Source organism: Metarhizium album (genome assembly GCF_000804445.1).
Source record: "Metarhizium album ARSEF 1941 chromosome Unknown scaffold_19, whole genome shotgun sequence".
In the NCBI taxonomy this organism is placed as follows: Eukaryota; Fungi; Ascomycota; class Sordariomycetes; order Hypocreales; family Clavicipitaceae; genus Metarhizium; species Metarhizium album.
In genome coordinates, this window is record NW_024467593.1 from 140432 (window position 1) to 158299 (window position 17868).

At 53.0% G+C, this 17868-nt stretch overlaps 6 protein-coding genes across 6 annotated transcripts; 4 read left to right on the forward strand and 2 right to left on the reverse strand.

The window, feature by feature from the left end:
- Positions 1 to 285: 285 nt before the first annotated feature.
- On the forward strand, positions 286 to 993 carry MAM_06228 (uncharacterized protein; the record flags this gene model as incomplete). The annotated part of the gene is made up of 3 exons (XM_040825026.1): positions 286 to 304; positions 362 to 464; positions 513 to 993. The coding sequence occupies 3 exons, from the start codon at positions 286 to 288 to the stop codon at positions 991 to 993; spliced, it is 603 nt and encodes a 200-aa protein (XP_040676932.1).
- A 614-nt stretch (positions 994 to 1607) lies between these two features.
- MAM_06229 (Ribosomal protein L15e) lies at positions 1608 to 2720 on the forward strand (the record flags this gene model as incomplete). The annotated part of the gene is made up of 3 exons (XM_040825027.1): positions 1608 to 1694; positions 2003 to 2159; positions 2353 to 2720. 3 exons carry the CDS (start codon positions 1608 to 1610, stop codon positions 2718 to 2720), a joined length of 612 nt encoding a protein of 203 aa, XP_040676933.1.
- A 1441-nt stretch (positions 2721 to 4161) lies between these two features.
- Positions 4162 to 8794, reverse strand: MAM_06230 (Armadillo-like helical; the record flags this gene model as incomplete). Its single annotated transcript, XM_040825028.1, has 5 exons — positions 4162 to 5510; positions 5570 to 6440; positions 7249 to 7423; positions 7853 to 8292; positions 8552 to 8794. 5 exons carry the CDS (start codon positions 8792 to 8794, stop codon positions 4162 to 4164), a joined length of 3078 nt encoding a protein of 1025 aa, XP_040676934.1.
- Positions 8795 to 10147: 1353 nt separating this feature from the next.
- MAM_06231 (uncharacterized protein) lies at positions 10148 to 10592 on the forward strand (the record flags this gene model as incomplete). Its single annotated transcript, XM_040825029.1, has 2 exons — positions 10148 to 10366; positions 10389 to 10592. 2 exons carry the CDS (start codon positions 10148 to 10150, stop codon positions 10590 to 10592), a joined length of 423 nt encoding a protein of 140 aa, XP_040676935.1.
- A 1747-nt stretch (positions 10593 to 12339) lies between these two features.
- On the forward strand, positions 12340 to 16026 carry MAM_06232 (DNA-directed RNA polymerase III polypeptide; the record flags this gene model as incomplete). The annotated part of the gene is made up of 4 exons (XM_040825030.1): positions 12340 to 12466; positions 12523 to 12535; positions 12605 to 12706; positions 12795 to 16026. 4 exons carry the CDS (start codon positions 12340 to 12342, stop codon positions 16024 to 16026), a joined length of 3474 nt encoding a protein of 1157 aa, XP_040676936.1.
- Positions 16027 to 16237: 211 nt separating this feature from the next.
- On the reverse strand, positions 16238 to 17680 carry MAM_06233 (DNA recombination and repair protein Rad51; the record flags this gene model as incomplete). The annotated part of the gene is made up of 1 exon (XM_040825031.1): positions 16238 to 17680. The coding sequence occupies one exon, from the start codon at positions 17678 to 17680 to the stop codon at positions 16238 to 16240; it is 1443 nt and encodes a 480-aa protein (XP_040676937.1).
- Between the last annotated feature and the right edge of the window lie 188 nt (positions 17681 to 17868).

Sequence of the window (17868 nt, forward strand, 5' to 3'; positions counted from 1 at the left end):
AGAAAACGAAAGCTACCGAAGCAGGGTACGTCCAGTTCAACATGCGGTTTCTGCTTAAAGAGAAAAAACCCGTTATTTTCTTCTCGTGTACAGAAGCTGACGTGTACTAGACGACATCGATATTGATGAACATATATTGGCAGACGACGAAATTCAACAGGATGAGGATGCTCCGACCTCTCTTCCATCACCGATGAGGGGCACTGAAGGCAGGCACCGACGCATAAAGCCGTCGCAGGATGATGAAACTATACTTCATCCAAAAACACTAAGGTATCCATCCACATGGCTACAAACACTCCTGGTAAAATGGTTTGCTGGGTGTCTTTTTAACTTGGTAGTGGAATTTTTCCACGGGTAGCCAGGAAGGCTACAATAAGTACCCCGGATGCTAGACGAGATCTGGAGGACGCAGCTCGTGACTTGAAGACGCAAATCAAGAGCAGCATTACCTGCCACAGATCGTAAGAAATTCATACCAAATTGACACCAGCATGAGCTAATGTTTCTAGTTCTCCGAATCAGCAAGCAAACATTAAGGAATTGGCAACCAAGAATCTCCGCGGTGACATGCTTCCGATCTTACCTCACGCTTGTAGTACCTACCCGGGACAGGCATCTGGAAATAAAGACAATCCCTATCATGAAGCAACGCGTGCCTTGGACGGGCTACGTGTTTTGTTGAAGGAATATGAAGAAATTAGCAAGCGTGGGTGCGATATTCGAATGCCTTCCTGGGTACGATGGGAGCAAGATGGCACGGATCTGCAGCTGCTGAACACTAGCCTCATGGGACATTGCTTGAAACATGCTGAGCAAAGCATCATTCCGAGCGGTTCGAGAGCTCCCCCAAACATTGGAAACGAAGATGTTGACCAAATTGCATCCGAGCTACTCCAGGAAACGTGGCCGCCAACGACGGAGGAAACTTGGGGCGATGCTACAAAGGGCATTTTACAATCCATGCTCGGCATTGCTGCTTTTCTGCCATAGCGGACGCGTTTACTCGTTAAAATTGGGGTTCGTTTTTGATGTACTCAGTAAAAGATCCTATCATATCAAGGAACTATCAAAGTTCAGCGGGACCTATCCAAATGAAAGGCTGCCAGAGCAGGAAGCGAAGAAGAAGACCATCAAGAAGTGATGAGTTGCTAGTAATGCACTCTTATTAGATGGAACCCCGAGACTTGCGTATGGACGTTTAGGTACCAAGTAACTACATTTGTCTGGAAAGCTGATGAGTCAGCTGTCTCGATGGTCAATCTGTGAAGTCCAGGGCATTGCGGGGCAGCTCACGTCAAACCAGCCCCCAATATAGACTAGCGCATCGCTTAGCCCACACAAACTGGCTCACACAATTTTCAACTACCGCCCGGCCCTGGATATCGTGCAAGTTTCCTCGGGGGAAATTTCGACTCTTTGCTCCTACCACGACTAACCCACCGCAGGAATCTTGCCTCACAAATCGGTTTGTCGCCCCAATCCCCCCCCTGGTGGTAGCATTTATCATTTATTCTACAGATAAATGTTTTGCCCTTCTTCATTCGAAAGTAAAGGCGAATTTCAAGAATAATTGAGCTAACGTTGTTGCTACTTAAACAGCCAAAATGGGTGCCCTCAAATACGTCGAGGAACTTCAGAAGAAGAAGCAGTCCGATGTGATGCGCTTCCTTCTCCGAGTGCGCTGCTGGGAAGTACGCTGAGCCCGAACCGCAACTACAATAAATGGCATATCGTGGACGAGCGAAACGGGATCGACGTCTCTCCATTGCTACTCTCTCGATGCCTTCCGTCGCCGTCGAACTTTTGTGGATTCCACTTCCCACTGCGAGCCGCCGAAACAAGGAAATTACGCATCTTTGGTTCGCAGTGGCTAGGAACACAAAATGTCCGAGGGCGTTTCAATATTCCGCATGAATGAGAGATGGAGAGACTCGAACTATCCGGCCGCTCGGTCTGTGCTATACACTCGTTGAACCTTTGCTGAGAGTGCATAATATAGTACCGCCAATTGAACGTCATTCACCGCGCCTCTCGTCCCTCGCGCCCCGACAAGGCCCGCCGCCTCGGATACAAGGCCAAGCAGGGCTATGTCATATACCGCGTTCGCGTCCGCCGCGGGGGCCGCAAGCGCCCTGTTCCCAAGGGCGCCACCTATGGTACGTGGAAAACGCAGAATCGAGATGGAGGCCGAGATGGGCACCGTAGGACGCGCAGAGGCGCAAAGGACTCAGTGCACCGCCGCACCATTCCCCTCCGCGCTTGCTCGCCTCGATGTTTTATCTCAGCCAACCACCCATCCATCCCACTTGGTCTTTCATGGCGGCACCTTCATACTAACTGTGCAAACAGGCAAGCCTACCAACCAAGGTGTCAACCAGCTCAAGTACCAGCGATCCCTCAAGGCCACGGCCGAGGAGCGCGTCGGCCGCCGCTGCGCCAACCTGCGCGTCCTCAACTCGTACTGGATCAACCGGGACTCCACCTACAAGTACTACGAAGTCATCCTCGTCGACCCCCAACACAAGGCCATCCGCATCGACCCCCGCATCAACTGGATCGTCAACCCCGTCCACAAGCACCGCGAGGCCCGCGGCCTCACCGCCACCGGCAAGAAGTCCCGCGGCCTCAACAAGGGTCACCGCTACAACAAGACCCAGGCCGGCCGCAGAAAGACGTGGCTGCGTCACAACACCACTTCCCTGTGGCGCTACCGATAGGCGTCCCGTCCGCGTACCGCACAGCGTCGTTTCTGAATGGGAAACTGGCGGGTGCGGCGGACCGAGCGTGCTCGTGGATGCTTGTTTGGGGCGGTTAGTCTTCGGCATTACGTGGTGGGAATTGCTCGCGACTTTCGGTCAATGGGCCTCAGCGATAACAAAACGCGCCGCCATGATGACTTGGTAGCTTTTCTTTTTATACAAAACTTGTTGCAACGGACTTGGCTGTCGTATTCTCGTCACGATGATGTAACCACTCTTCTGATTTTTACCCTGGTGGTGTTAGGCATGATTGAAATAGGACAGAAGAGGGCCATGTTGCCGCCCATGGCAGACGTGAAAATTGTGCCACCTCTCTGCTGTTGAGTCCTCCATTGACTACGCCCAACTTGAAACGTCATCTTCTGCCTTCTCCACAAGGAAAAACGGCCTTCTACAATCAATCCCTGCCGGCGGCCCCCCACGACGACGTATTTCGTGGAACGACTTCACTGAATAGATTAGCAGCAAGAGCAACTGTCATGTATTTGGTTTTCTGAAAAAGCCTCTCGAGATCATACAAAGAGTCATGCATAAAACCTGAAGCAAAACTTCCTAAACCGTCCATTCAACTACCCATCGAGTACCATCATCCTTCCCTTCCCCTTCACCAATCCAGCCAAAAACCCAGATCAGGCGATTTAAGAAAGTGTAGAGGAAAATGAAAGCCGCTATACAGTCGTGAGGCAGTCATAACGGCCATGCAAAAAACCCCGGCCATGTACCCCGTCTGCTCCCCTGGCGCTTCTTCGGCATGTGCAGCTACTGCCGGTGCTTCTCGCCCACTGAGCTCAAATCGAAACAAATCATCAAACGCAACTCGTTGAAGCCACAACAAGTGGCGTGGGGAAAAAAAAAAGTGAAAAAAAAGGTGACAAAAATGACAAGGGGGAAAAGTGTAAAAAATACCGTCAAGTTGTGACAGGTCCGCAAGAATTGGTAGTCATCTCTATCGATGATGAAGCTTCGTCGCCATGGGCAATCAGTGTACGCTTACAAGATGTGGCCTTCTGCTGTTGCCAGTGCTGGCAAGGCTGGCCAGTCAACTTTTTCTTCTCTTTCTCTTTCTCTTTCTCTTTCTCTTTCTCTTTCTCTCTCTCTCTCTTCTTCCACTTTTCTGTAACACCCTTCCTTAGTAATGTACACGCAGAGCACGATTTGCAGGTTCTGTGCAGATCGGAACTTGGAGGCTAAGCAAGTAACAAGGCAATGGCGTTCTCGTGATGTGTTTATGACGATGAAACCACAATACAAAGAGTCGTGAAATGTTTCATAAGCGTGCGGCATGAGAAGCCGAGTGCCATCTATGGACACGAACCAAGAAGAACTGTTGTGTATGGCGCGTGTTGGTACAAGTGGATCGTGTCTAGGTGGCGATGCGATGGGAAAGAAATCAAGAATTTTACACCCAGCGATTCTCGCCGCTGGCATCCACAGACGCATTCGCAGAGTGCGGAGGCATGAAGCTACCTGGTGCTCTTTGGTTGAACTGAGACTGTCGCTGCTGCTGTTTTTGGGATTGCTGAACAGAAGCTGACCCTGTTGGAGGAGGAACTGTCAGAACGGCGTTATTGGAGTACGGTGCCACGCTCTGACGGACACCTTGATTGGATCCGAGCCCGGCCATCCCCCCATTCGTGATGCCATTGCTCGACAGCATTGCAGCATTTCCTGACATGCCTCGGCTGTGGCCTTGACGGAGAGGAATCTGGCCCTGGGTATTGTCTGCAGGTGTAACCTGACCACTGGAGGCTGCGCTTCCGCGGTTGTCGTAAGCCGAGACCTTGGCTTGAATACGACGGCCATAAGGCGTCGTGCGAATCTGTGGCAGAATAGGTCGAATCGATTCAACCAAACGATATTTCTGGTGAGGCGTGGCAAACTCGAGAGCGGTTTGAATAACATAATTGGCAAAAGAGTCACGGAGTAGCCGCTCCATCTCCTGAGGTGCAAGCAGCTCTTCAACAATCATGTCCTTGGATGGTGCCTGGGAGCACCGCAGACACTTCTCAATGACATTGGAGCTGAACTTGTGCCGTGAAAGCTGGCTGATGCAGCCTTGGAACATGGCAACCACAGGCTCAGTGAAGCTTGGCTCATTCAGATCGATAATGTACTGGACAACATAGTTGCCGAAGGGGTCCTGTATGAGAATGCGTGCGTGTTCTGTAATTCGACCTACTAGCCACGGCTTCTGCTCGCCAGAAGCGTGATCGATGCAGCGTTGCAGCACACAACAACCATGTCTGTGGGTGCCCACCTCGATGCAGTTGTTGCCGACGGCATCGAAGATGAACTGGGCATCGAGTGATGTAAGCTTGTTCAGGCACTTCTGGATGACGTGATTGCCATTGAGGTCCTGAATCAACTCAACCACGCGGAATCGTAGAGCCTCAATGATAAGATGCACCTGCTGAGGGGTGCTCACGTATTCAATCATCTTCTGCAGTGCTCGCGTTCCATGCTGGTTGAGCGCAATGCGAACCATATCTTGAGAGGCATTCTGAATCAAAACAGTGCGCTCATCGTCATTGCAGAACTCTAGGAGCTTTTGGCACAAATAATTACCAAAGGGGTCCGTCATGAGCTCGATGACATGCTGATTGGTCTCGAGCCAAATCATATGAACCTGTTCGGGATTGCGTTCCTCGAGCTTCTTTTGCAGATAGCGACAGCCGTGCTGATCCTTGCACAGTTCATAAATTTGTCCTCGAAATGATTCAAGAGGCATGTTTTGATAGCGAGACATGGCTACATGATACATCGTCAGGAGCTAGAGGACAAAGCTTTTCCAGCGCACAACTACGTACCTTCATTGTCAAGCTGATGCCTATGTTGGATGACACGGGCTTGACTGTCCCGTGGCTGACCGGCCCCCTGATTGTATGGTGACATGGAGCCGTATCCCGTGTAGTTCTGAGCGGGGAACATGTTGCCCCCGTTAACGCCGCTCATGCTGAGCTGCTGTATCCCTGCAGAAAGCATTGGTATGCCAAAGCTGCCGCTCGAGTTGGTTGCATTTGATCCGTAGCCATTTGGTGTATAAAAGGTGTTGAAAGAGTTGGTTGGGGCTGCGGTCGAAGGGCCAGAAATGGCGGTGGCCGAGCTCACTTGGACTGCGCTGGTGAGACTGGGGCCAAAGGGGGCAGCGCTCGCCTGCAGAGCGGACTGGATAGACTGAAAGCTATTTGACTGCTCGCGGCCTACATTATTCATGCCGTTGTCGCTCGACAGCTCACGGGTATGGCGTGAAGGCATGGCTCCAGCTGGGATGCGGCCCATGCTGGCATTATGGTTGTGAAAATGCTGCTGAGCGTGATTATTGGCATTGCCTGACAGGATGGACGGTCCGGACGTGTTCTTGACAGTAGGGACGTCGTTGGCAGAGAAAGAGCTCTGAAGGCGAGGAGGAGAGGCCATATGGCTGCTCTGAGGTGACATGGCGACGGGGGAAGGCTCTGCTGGGCTCTCCGAGATATACTTGAGATCAAGGGAATGACGCAAAGACGGAGGTCGGCTGCCGATGGTGTGGACTTCGTTGGACTTGCCAGACGACGATCCGCTGATCGCTGACATGCTCTGTTGGTGGCGGTGACGGTTAACACGATTCCAGCCGTTGGACTTTTCGGGATTAGGAGACGGGGACAGGGCAAGATCGAGTGCAGCTGAAGACGCAGAGAGCTGAAAGAGAGCGCAAAATGTCAGAAAACAAGGCGGCGGTCAAAAGGACGACTTCAAGTGAAATAACAATACAAAAGATGTGGACGCGAAGCACTCGAGGCTGTTTGAGCTGCTGAAGCCAGGGGCAAGGGTAAGAGGCGAGCACAAACTGCGTGCGCGGCGAGGGCAGAGTGAAGAATAGGGACAATGCAGCTGCTGAATAGAGGCGAGACGAGACGTTGGCGAGGCCGTGCGGCTCCAACTGTTGCGGAGGGCAGGCAGGCAGGCAGGCAGGCAGGGTAACGCTGACGCCGACGCTGAGGCAGAGGCAGAGGCAGAGGCAGAGGCAGAGCACTGGGGCACTGCAACTGCAAATGCCGAGTATTTGAGACATGTGGTGGCATATGGAGCATGAGGAGCTGTGAGTGACTGAAAGTCCGAGTGCCGCTGCCCAGCTGTCGCCGGCTGTCATCAGCTGTCGCTTGCGAGTTGCCAGTTGTGGTCTGTGGTTTGCCGCCTGTTGATTTTCGACGTTCAGGTGCACTCTCGTTCTTCACCTTCAGGCCTCCCAAGAGCTCGTGAACAAGCTGATTTCGCCCTGCTTCTGCATCATAATGCCGCCTGAGCACTGGATGGATCGACTCGAAGCCTTGCTCATGTTGCGAAACCGCCAACAGCAATTCTTTCACTCACGAGCACGCACTTCCTTTGTTCGTCTCCTCCTCCTCTTCCTCTTCTTTTTTTTTTTAAAAAAAAAACAAAAAAACAAACAAAAACAAAAAACAAAAAAAAACACAAGAGAAAAAACGCCATGGCCGTCTCCACTTACCATTTGATCCTCCCGACGAACGAGAGTGGGGAAGTTGTCGTCAGGGGTGCGGCCTCGGGGCAGCGAATTCGGCTCGTCGTCTCCAAATAGGAAGCGGGTTGTATTGGTCTGGTCAAGGTTCATATCATATAATCCGTTACGCGACCTTGTGACGGGCATCGAGTACCGGTTCAAGCTGGCCCGAAACGACTGCGTTAGCAAATATAAACCACGTCTGGCCAGAAGGGTCAAAAACGAATAGACGCCTCAACTACTCCCGCCCAAAAGGAGAGCCAGTAACAAATCCCCACACTTGCTTAGCACAGTTCGACAACCACGTTGACTGCCAGGCGTGCACATCAAGCTCCAACGCACACGCTGTCCAGGAATAAGGCCCATCATAAATCGCACACACCCAAAGAAGTGGGCAGCAACAGTCAACCGTGACCACTCGCTATACGGCAGGAGACGCCAGGCACCACAAAAAGTAAGAGCCTCACTCGAGGCAGACAATGGATGCCAATGTATAACAGTAGCGTCCAGAGGGAGCAAATAGAAAGACCTTGGTCGGACTAGGGCGAGAAGGCCCAGTATGAGACGGATTTCGCAGGCTATCTCTACTTACGCATTTGTGGACCTATGACTGGTCGGGTCCTGTCGCACGGCCTCTTCTTTTTCTTCGTCATCGCTGTTACGTCGAGTATTCGGGTCTGAGCGAGAGGGCATTGCTCCGTCGTCAAAACCATATCTCTGCTGCGTCGATCCAGATGGTGGCGATGTTAGCTGCGATCCGGATCGAGCGGGACGGTTGAAGCCTGGGGGGGATGCAAGGCTCGAGGTCGAGTAACGGTTGGGCCGGGAGAATATAGATGGAAATCCAGAGCTGTCCCGGTATTCTGGAGGTGTCGTCGGTTCAGACTGATGTCCTGTCATTCGTATTTCCTTCTCCATCTGCGCCAATTCTTGGGCTTCGCGGCGCTGCTGCTGATCAAGTCTTTGCATCTCCAACTCGAAGCGTCTTCTCTGTTCACGAATCCTCTCATACTCGAGTTTCTTTTGTTCTATCTGTGGCAAGATTCAGTGACGGTTCGGTGCGAGAAGATGGAGAATATCGCTACGCAAGCAGGCCAGTAGCACCGAGCACAGCTTGATATTTTCTGCGGAAGACATGCCGTCGTCCAAGGGCCACGTACAAGCTGCACTTTATGTAAAGCCTATAACCGACTCGGTCAGCAAATCAACTCGAAGTACCACAGAGCTGAATTGAAGAACCAAGGGAGCCTGAGGCCAGCTGGCCTACGCAAAAGGCCGCCGAGAGACTCACGTTATTATAGTCCGGGGTGGAATCCAACCCCAGTCCCCTTGGGGGTGAGGTCAACGCCGCATTCATTGACGAAACACTAGGCACTCGGCTAGAATCGGCCGTGAATCTCCGTGGCATGTTTCCTCGTTGGTCGTGAGAGGTTTGCTGGGAAATACGACCGCCGTTGCGAGGGGGCGAGACGAAACTGGCCATCGACGCTTCGTTCCGCGGCGAGTGCTGCGAACGAAAGCGCACGTCATCCATGGTGAGCGGCAAACGCAGGACTCGTACACGCCAGATTGGCAGAGCGAAATCGGTTTCTATACACCTAAAGACATAGAAAGAAAGCAGGAATGGTCAGCCCAAGTCGCGAGGCGGGAGCGAGAAGCAGATCCGACAACGATCACGTTGGGAGGCGGGGTGCCAGGATGGATGGGTTGGATGGATGGGCGGGCGGCCAGTCTCTGGAGGCTCCGAGAATCTGCTGTGTGGACGGGCACCAGGGTCTGGGCCAAACCACCATGGCGTCTTCAGACATAAGGTGAACAGGGGCAGACGCACGCGCGAAAGGCCCCGGCTCGGGTGCTGCCTTGTTAGCGGTGGTTGGTCTTTCTCAAACCGTCGCTGATTTTGTACCGCACCAACATTGAATCCACCCTAAAAGTCGGGAGTTGATGGTCTAACGCCACCTTCAGCGCAGAGGCCGCGACGACGCGAGTGGCCATGAGGATCCTCGGAAGCTAAGCGCAGACGAATTTGTCTGTGCTTGGCAAAGGGTAAAAACACTCCCGAGTATGAAAAAAAGAGCCGGGAATGGCTTGCTGCCCTTTGATATCCCCGAAATCGGTACCTTTTGTACTGCCTTTTGAGAAGCGAGCTTGTTCCTTCAGAGGAGCGTCGGGATGATGGGGCCGGGTAGCATTGACAGTGGGCAATCTCTCGTTTAAATTAAGTCTACTTGCCTTGTTTGTTCAATCCTTGGGGAATGAGGTACGGTGATGAGATGTCGTACGGCTGGAAAGACGGCAACAAAAAATCGAAATTCGAAGACGAACCGGGCAAATAATGAAAGGGAGTTTCGGGGTCCCAATACGAAACGAAATGCCAGATGTCAGAGCTCTGAGCAAAGCTGGCGAAGCCCTCCACAGGAATATTTGGCGAGAGAGGAGAAGCACAAAAAAAAGCCCTGGACAAGAAGGAAACCCTGGCGGGCGACAAAGGACAGAGCTAATAGGTACTGCCTACTCCATAACTACTCCGTCCTTACTTTAGGTACTTAAGTAAGGAAGTAAGTACATGGGCGCCACTCAGTCAGAACAAAGCACCACACGCCAACGAAGCTTTGCTAGGGTCTTAGACATGGGCGACGATAATATTCTACTATGGTACTCCGTAGTAAGGTAACAGGCACCCCTCATCAAGTTAGCTCAAGACGGATCAAGTTGTCGTCTTTGGGCTCCATGGCTCTATATTTTGCGTCTGGCAGGGCCGTCTGATATTGACGCATCCGCTTAGGGCACATGCAGGGTCAACTCCGCTCCCTGGCAAATGGGATATCGTGGTCGCAAGTCAGTCCACCATGGTTGGTGTCGCACTAATTCTCTATCTAATAACTACATGTCGTTGTCTATGGAGCAGCAGCCTACCCTTCTCTGCTGCGGCACCCTCTTTGTTGATGTCGGTCGGCTTACCGAGATGCCGCCCAAGCGTGCCGAAGCCTGGGTTTTCGCCAGAATAACTATTTCCCGCTTTGCCCCCTCTGCCAGCTATTACCACTCCGGTCCCTTTGCACACCGACATTTTGCATGGCTTGCAAAGAGTGGAGTGATGCAGCTAGTTAGTCGTTGAATTTGGCCAGCGACCACGATGGGCGGTTTTATGCCGAGAAGCCAGAGGCCAAGAAGATGAAGAACAAGAACAGGATGCAGCAGCAGCAGCAGCAGAAGAAGAAGAACAAGAAGAAGAAGAAGAAGATGATGATGAAGATGATGATGGAGAAGAAGAAGAACGAGCAGAAGAGGCAGCGCTTGCTTTGAGGCGACATCTGGACGCCAGGCTCTGACACCCGTCTGGGATCCTGGAGACGTACACCACATGACGTTCCGTCTTTCCGCCCCTCCAACCAACTGGGAGCGACCAAGGGAGTTTCCTTGTGCGGATCCCATGTCCCACCAAAAAAAGCCAGCCTGCCCAGCCACGTTGGTTACTTGTGGAAGGGGGGACCTTGTCTTCAGGGGATAGTACTCTGCCATGGTATTGCATGGTATTGGAGTGCTACTTGTCAGGTACCTAGGTACCTGGGTGATATATACTGCTCGAGTTACATAAGTACGTTGCCCATGTCGAGCATGATTCGGGGTGGGGGATTATGATGCGATCAACATGGTTGAGACTTTGACACATTGATGCCGTCTCACACGGGTGATTGCCTAGATCGGATCTGAGTTGTCGACGAGGCTGAAGCTCACTGACACTTGGTTTTCCCACTCTCTGTCCAATTCGTTGGTTTCAACGTACTTGCGCCAACTACACACGTAAGTACTCCCGCGTCATTGGCGGCTCTGGGGGTCCGGTCGAGAGGGTTGTGTTGTTGACAACGTGTTACGGTCCTTTCAACCTGTTTGACTGCAGTTCTTTGTGCTGCCCGGCTGAGAACTCCATCCAAGCACACTTTCTTTGGGCACTTCTTGCATGACCATGCATAATAAACGCTCGGGGTATCGAGACAACGAGGGCCAGCGCATACATACATTCACACATACATACATCACGCACTGAGCAAAACTTGGAGTCACACACACAGCAAGCTGTCTTGCTCAGAATGCGGGGTTGTGGGTTGTGAGGACTTTTTTCCCTTTTCGAGGCGGCTAGACTGGGGAATGGCCACCAACCAAGCTGATGGATGATACGTTGGTTTATGTGACAGGCATGTTGTGCTCGTCGGCATACCGCGGCCGAATGCATCTCGGCCAGGGAAGCAGCAAGTCCACCTCGCTCAGGACTCTTTGTCAAGTTGATATGGAGCAAGTACCTACGTGCTTAAGGTAAGTACTTAGTTTATTCATCTGACTTGTCAAACAATTGCAAGTAGTTCCGGGAATTTGCATGGAGTGGCGTTGAGAAGCGGCCCCCAGCTGCACGTTGAATTGGTTCTTGCGTACAAAGGTTATTATTAGTACAGCTGCTCATCTGGCCGGCGGAGAGCGCAGAACCTACTCCAGGAGACGTTTTCTTTGCTTTTCCTCTCTCTCTCTTTCTTTTTTCTCCCCTTTCAATCAATTAATATTTTTATTACATTTTTTTTAGTGTGCACTTCCGGAGTCAGAACTCAGTGGATTTGGTTGGCGCTTCCCTTGAGTCGTGATGGTGACGCAGGTGGCTAGTCTTATCGGAGCGGTCACAATGTTGCGTCTCCTTTATTACTGCCCTTCCTACGTACTTGAGTAATCACTGGCAAATGGTCTACTAGTCGTCCCCCACCACAACGCTTGACGCAGCTTGACGCAGCTTGACGTCCTTTTCACTTTTTTTACGGGGTACTCGGTATTGGTCTAATCGCAGTGCCTGACGGGAGGTCCCCACCTTTTGCCTGTCTGGCACCGCGGGGCACGACTTTTCTGCATCACATTGGAGCAACCGATCGGCGTCGCGGGAAAGAAAAAAAAGAGAGAGAGAGACACACAGAGAGAAGGAGGGAGCCAGGAAAGCATCCTAGGGTCCGCATTGAGTCAGGAAGCTGTTGCATGCAGCGCTGGCCCCATAGGATCGTAAATGCCTTCTCTGCGGTGACGATTATCGCCGAGGACACGATGTCGCTGGTGGACGACGGCTTCGAGGCTCTCTTGGAGCCTTTTTACAACGGCAAGAAGCTTACCGATCCGGTGAATACCAGGGACGACAAGTTCCAGCTTCTGCCCGCCTTCCTCAAAGTGAAGGGTGAGTAGATTAAATCGGAAATCACCCTCGCAAACCGAGACTGACATTCTCCCAAGGGCTTGTAAAGCAGTATGCCAACTGGAATATCTCAACGCCGCTCAATTCTATAGAAATGTGTTGACCTCGATTGCGTGCTAGACACATCGACTCGTACAACTTCTTCGTGGAGCAGGAGATCAAGGATATCGTTCGCGCCAACCGTACCATTCGCAGCGACGTCGATAGCAACTTTTGGTTAGAGTACGTTTACGCCCCAACAACGGCCATGCACTCACAAAAAGGGCGGGCGCCCAGCAGCATATATGACACGTATCTCATGTTAGCATAGATTCACAGACATCCGTGTCGATCGCCCTCGTCGCCAGGACCATAATGACGCCAAATCCCGATCCGAGGTGACTCCCATGGAGTGTCGACTACGGGACATGACCTACGCCGCCCCCATTGTTGTCGACATCGCCTACATTCGAGACAAGCAGCGAATTATTCGGAAAAATGTGCCTCTGGGTCGCATGCCTGTGATGCTGAAAAGCTCCAGGTGCCGTCTGAGCGGTGCCACCAACGCGCAAATGGAGGCCATGAACGAGTGTCCCCTTGACCCAGGCGGCTACTTCGTCATCAACGGTACGGAAAAGGTCATTCTGATTCAGGAGCAGTTGAGCAAAAATCGAGTCATTGTCGAGGCCGATGAAAAGAACAACGTCATATCCGCGTCGGTGACTAGCTCAACCCACGAACGCAAGTCAAAAACATACGTTACCCTCAAGAAGGACAGGATTGTCATGACACACAATGTCCTGGTCGAAGGTATTCCGATTGTCATTATTCTCAAAGCTCTAGGGAGCTTGTCCGACTACGAGATTATGCAACTTGTTGCTGGCTCCGACGGTCGATATCAAGATGAATTCGTCATCAATTTCGACGAGGCGACCAGAGCTGGCGTCTATACACAACACCAGGCTCTCGAGTACATCGGCTCGAGGGTCAAGATGGGATCTCGCAGAGCCATTTTTGGACCGCAGGTCCGTCGCAACAACGTTGAAGAAGGCCTTGATGCCCTCGCCAACCTCATCATTGCCCATGTTCCTATTGAGGGCTTGGACTTCTATCCTAAAGCGATCTACGTGGCGATGATGACTCGACGAGTCTTGATGGCTTCACAGGATTCCAAGCTCGTTGACGACAGGGACTTTGTCGGTAACAAGCGGTTGGAGTTGGCGGGCCAGCTCCTGTCTCTCCTGTTTGAAGATCTTTTCAAGCGATTCATGGGCGAAGTCAAGATGTCCATTGACAAATTCCTGAAAAAGAATAATCGTGCCGTCCCCCTTGATGCAGTTCACATGATCAGCAATCATGCCAATAATATTGGAATGGGAATCAACCGCGCAATCCAGACCGGCAACTGGACCGTGAAGCGATTCAACATGAACAGAGCCGGTGTCACGCACGTACTGAGTCGACTCAGCTACATCAGTGCCCTGGGCATGATGACCCGAATCAGCTCCCAGTTTGAGAAGACGCGCAAGGTTTCCGGCCCCCGTGCTCTTCAGCCATCACAATGGGGCATGCTGTGCCCCTCAGACACCCCCGAAGGGGAAGCCTGCGGTTTGGTCAAGAACTTGGCTCTCATGACACATATTACGACCAATGTCGACGAGGCGCCGGTGAAGCGGTGGATATTCACAATAGACACAGGCGTTGAGCCTATTCGAAACTTTTCAGGTGCCGAAATGCACCGGGAAGGCTCTTGGGTCATTCACGTCAACGGAACCCCTTTTGCTCTCACTCGGTACCCCAAGAGGTTTGCCTCGAGATTCCGCACCATGCGTCGACGAGGCTGGATATCACCATTCGTAAGCATAAATCTCAACTCCCACTTTAATGCTGTCCACATCGCGACGGATGAAGGGCGCATCTGCCGACCGTATATTATTGTCAAGAACGGAACGCAAAAGCTCAAGAACGAGCACCTAAAGCTGTTGCAATTGGGAAAAGTTTCATTTGATGACTTTTTGACAAGAGGCGTTGTCGAGTACTTGGATGTCAACGAGGAACAGGACGCGCTCGTCACTCTTTATGAAAGTCAAATAACACAGAGCACGACTCATTTGGAAATCGAGCCATTCACCCTTCTCGGAGCTGTGGCCGGTTTGATTCCATTTCCGCATCATAACCAATCTCCCAGAAACACCTACCAATGTGCCATGGGTAAGCAGGCCATTGGAGCCATTGCGTACAATCAATTCAATCGCATTGATACACTGCTTTATACTCTGGTTTATCCACAGCGGCCCATGGTCACAACCAAGACCATTCAGCTTGTACACTATGATAAGCTCCCGGCGGGCCAGAATGCTACAGTCGTTGTCATGTCGTACTCTGGGTACGACATTGAAGATGCTCTGGTTTTGAACAAGGCTTCAATTGACCGAGGATTCGGGCGATGCCAAGTCTTCCGCAAGTACACTACAGAGCTGCAGAAGTACCCGAACGGTAGACGGGAGCGTATTGGCGACCCAGTCAATCAGATGAATGGCAGCACGACGCGCCGCGAGGAGAAATACGAGGCTCTAGATGATGACGGACTAGCCACTGTTGGCTACCGAGTCAAGAGCGGAGAGGTCATGGTCAAGAAAGAAACTCCCCTGGACCTGACGACGACAGGTATCGGTCTTGACCGCGGACCAAGCGAGTATCGTGACTCTGCCATCTCCTATCGAATCCCCGACCCTGCCTATATAGACAAGGTGATGATTTCTCAAACAGAAAAGGATACCACCGTGATCAAAGTACAAACCCGGCAGACTCGTCGTCCAGAACTTGGAGACAAGTTTTCGTCTCGCCACGGTCAGAAGGGTGTCGTTGGTATCATCGTGGACCAGGAAGATATGCCCTTTGCCGACAACGGCCTTTGCCCCGACATCATTATGAACCCTCACGGTTTCCCGTCTCGCATGACGGTAGGTAAGCTGCTAGAGTGCTTGACAGGCAAGGCTTCCATTATCGATGGCCGGCCGGACTATGGATTTGGCGATGCCTTCAGATCCCATCCAGTCAAGGACATGAGCCAGGTGCTCCTCGACTACGGCTTCTCCTGGGAGGGCAAAGATTACTTCACGTCAGGCCTGACAGGAGAGCCACTGGAGGCATACATCTTCAACGGCCCCATCTACTACCAGCGTTTGAAGCACATGGTCCAAGACAAGATGCACTCTCGATCCCGCGGCCCCAGGGCCATCTTGACGAGACAGCCTACAGAGGGTCGATCGCGCGACGGTGGACTGCGTCTTGGAGAAATGGAGCGGGATTGTCTCATTGCGTACGGCGCCTCACAGCTCCTTTTAGAGCGTCTCATGCTGAGCTCGGACGGTGTTACTCTCGATATCTGCCAGCAGTGCGGTCTCTTTGGATACAAGGGCTACTGCAACACTTGTAAGAGCACGAGAGACGTCACGCAGATGCAGATGCCGTATGCGGCGAAGCTGCTTGTTCAGGAACTGATTAGCATGAATGTTGGCGTGCGTCTTCAGTTGGAAGACGAGTTTCCTCACCCCCAATGATGGATGCAGCGAACCGGGGGGGGATTTGCAACGTTTAAACAGGAGTCTTTGAGTAATCATATACTTGCTGTATTGATGACATGTTGATTGACTATGACCCGTATGAACATGTACACCTTGGGGCGATGTGCTCCTCCTTCCGATCCGACCCGAAACGTGAAAGGACACAAGACACTGCGGCCTCGTGCGCCGAGTCAGCGCATGTCTGAGATCACCAAAGCCCACGGTTCCCCTCATCTCCCGGTACACATGCAATTCCGCCTGTCGTGACCTCAAACTCCTTGGCCCCCGTTACGCCTTGCCCCGAGGCGGCAACATGTCCCGCGAACACAACCTTTATCCATCTCCGCCAGCTCCTCAACGTAGGTCCCCTGTCAACATCATCATCATCAGCCTCTATGGGAGCCGCAATGTGCCGCGGCCGTCCATACACGGGGCTCTTGAACAATGCTATCCTGCACCCTATCTGCGTGGACCAAACGAGGCCCAGACTGGGCGTCTTCAGAGAATGCCACGAGCGCGGATCGTCTCCCCAGCCCGTGAACCAACGCTGCTGGTGATCGAGACGCAAGGCAGGGTGTGCAGGCGGCGACGCGTCGTCGGGCAGCGAGAACGGCGGCACAGAGGACGACGGCGTGCCGGCGAGCGAGGATTGCGGCGGCGGCGGCGCGCTCCTCGACGCGAGGGGGCTTTCCTCGGCACAAGTCCTGCCGCGGGAGAGGGTGCTCGGCACAGGTGCGGACGAGGAGAACCTGTCGGACACCTGGTTGGCCACGACGACGGCGATGTCGTGCTTCCTTGCTAGGTGTCGGAGGAGAGCGCCGAGGCGGACGAGCTCGGCGCCGCGCGCGGCCATGTTAGAGCCGTACGAGGAGCCGGCCCTCTCGAACTCGGCGCGGTAGTTGGCCGCCACGGAATCGATGACGATGAGGCCGATGCTGTGTCTCGATAGCAGGACGGGGACCTGGTACTCGAGGATGTGGTCTTGAGATTCTAGATCTGGCGTGACGGTGCTGAGGATGTTGTCCAGGGACGGGCGGTCCGGGGGGTCTACGGCCTGGAGGAGCGGGTTCGACGCGAGGATCTGGGAGAGGCGTTTGGTGGCGAGGCTTGATTCGGTAGAGACGTAGAGGGCTTGTTTGCCGAGGCCACGGGGCGGGGGGAGTTGGACGGCGAGACAGAGTGACAGGAGGAACTGGGTCTTGCCGGCGCCGGACTCGCCCGTGATTTCGGTGATGGACGAGGTCGGGATGCCGGGGTTGAGGGCGGCGTCTATTTCCGGACAGAGGGTGCTTATGAATGAGGGCGGGGAGGATTGGGCACTTCGGGGAGTCTCTGCCGGAGCTGCTTCGGGTCGTGCGGTTGGAGATTGACTGGCGTCCTGGCTGCTTGTTTCGGGGGGTTGTCCTTCACGCGGGGAGCTCCCGGTTGTTTGTAGGGGGTGGCGCGGCACGAGATCGTCTGACAGAGAGACTTGGATTGTTGCAATGAGTCGCTTGAGATCCAGCAGAGGCAGGTTTGTCTGTTTGGAAATGTCTGCAGGGTGGAGGGCCAGGAGGTCTGTCGTCGAAAGAGCGTGCTGCTCGATGATGGGGAGGAGTGCCCCGAAGGGAGCTGTACGGAAGGATGGGAGGATATGGAGGAGGTCGGTCATCAGTCAGACCTACGATGAGGATCGGCGGAAGAGATGGAATGCCAAGAATGTCCAGGATCGATTCAGTCGTGTCTGATGCCTGGGGGCGGGCATACGTACAGACACGCGTCAGGTTGTTCATGTAAGATGATAGGCTCGCGGTTGCGGAAGAGACGAGGCAGCTTGGCATCGAGGATAGTCCCATGGGG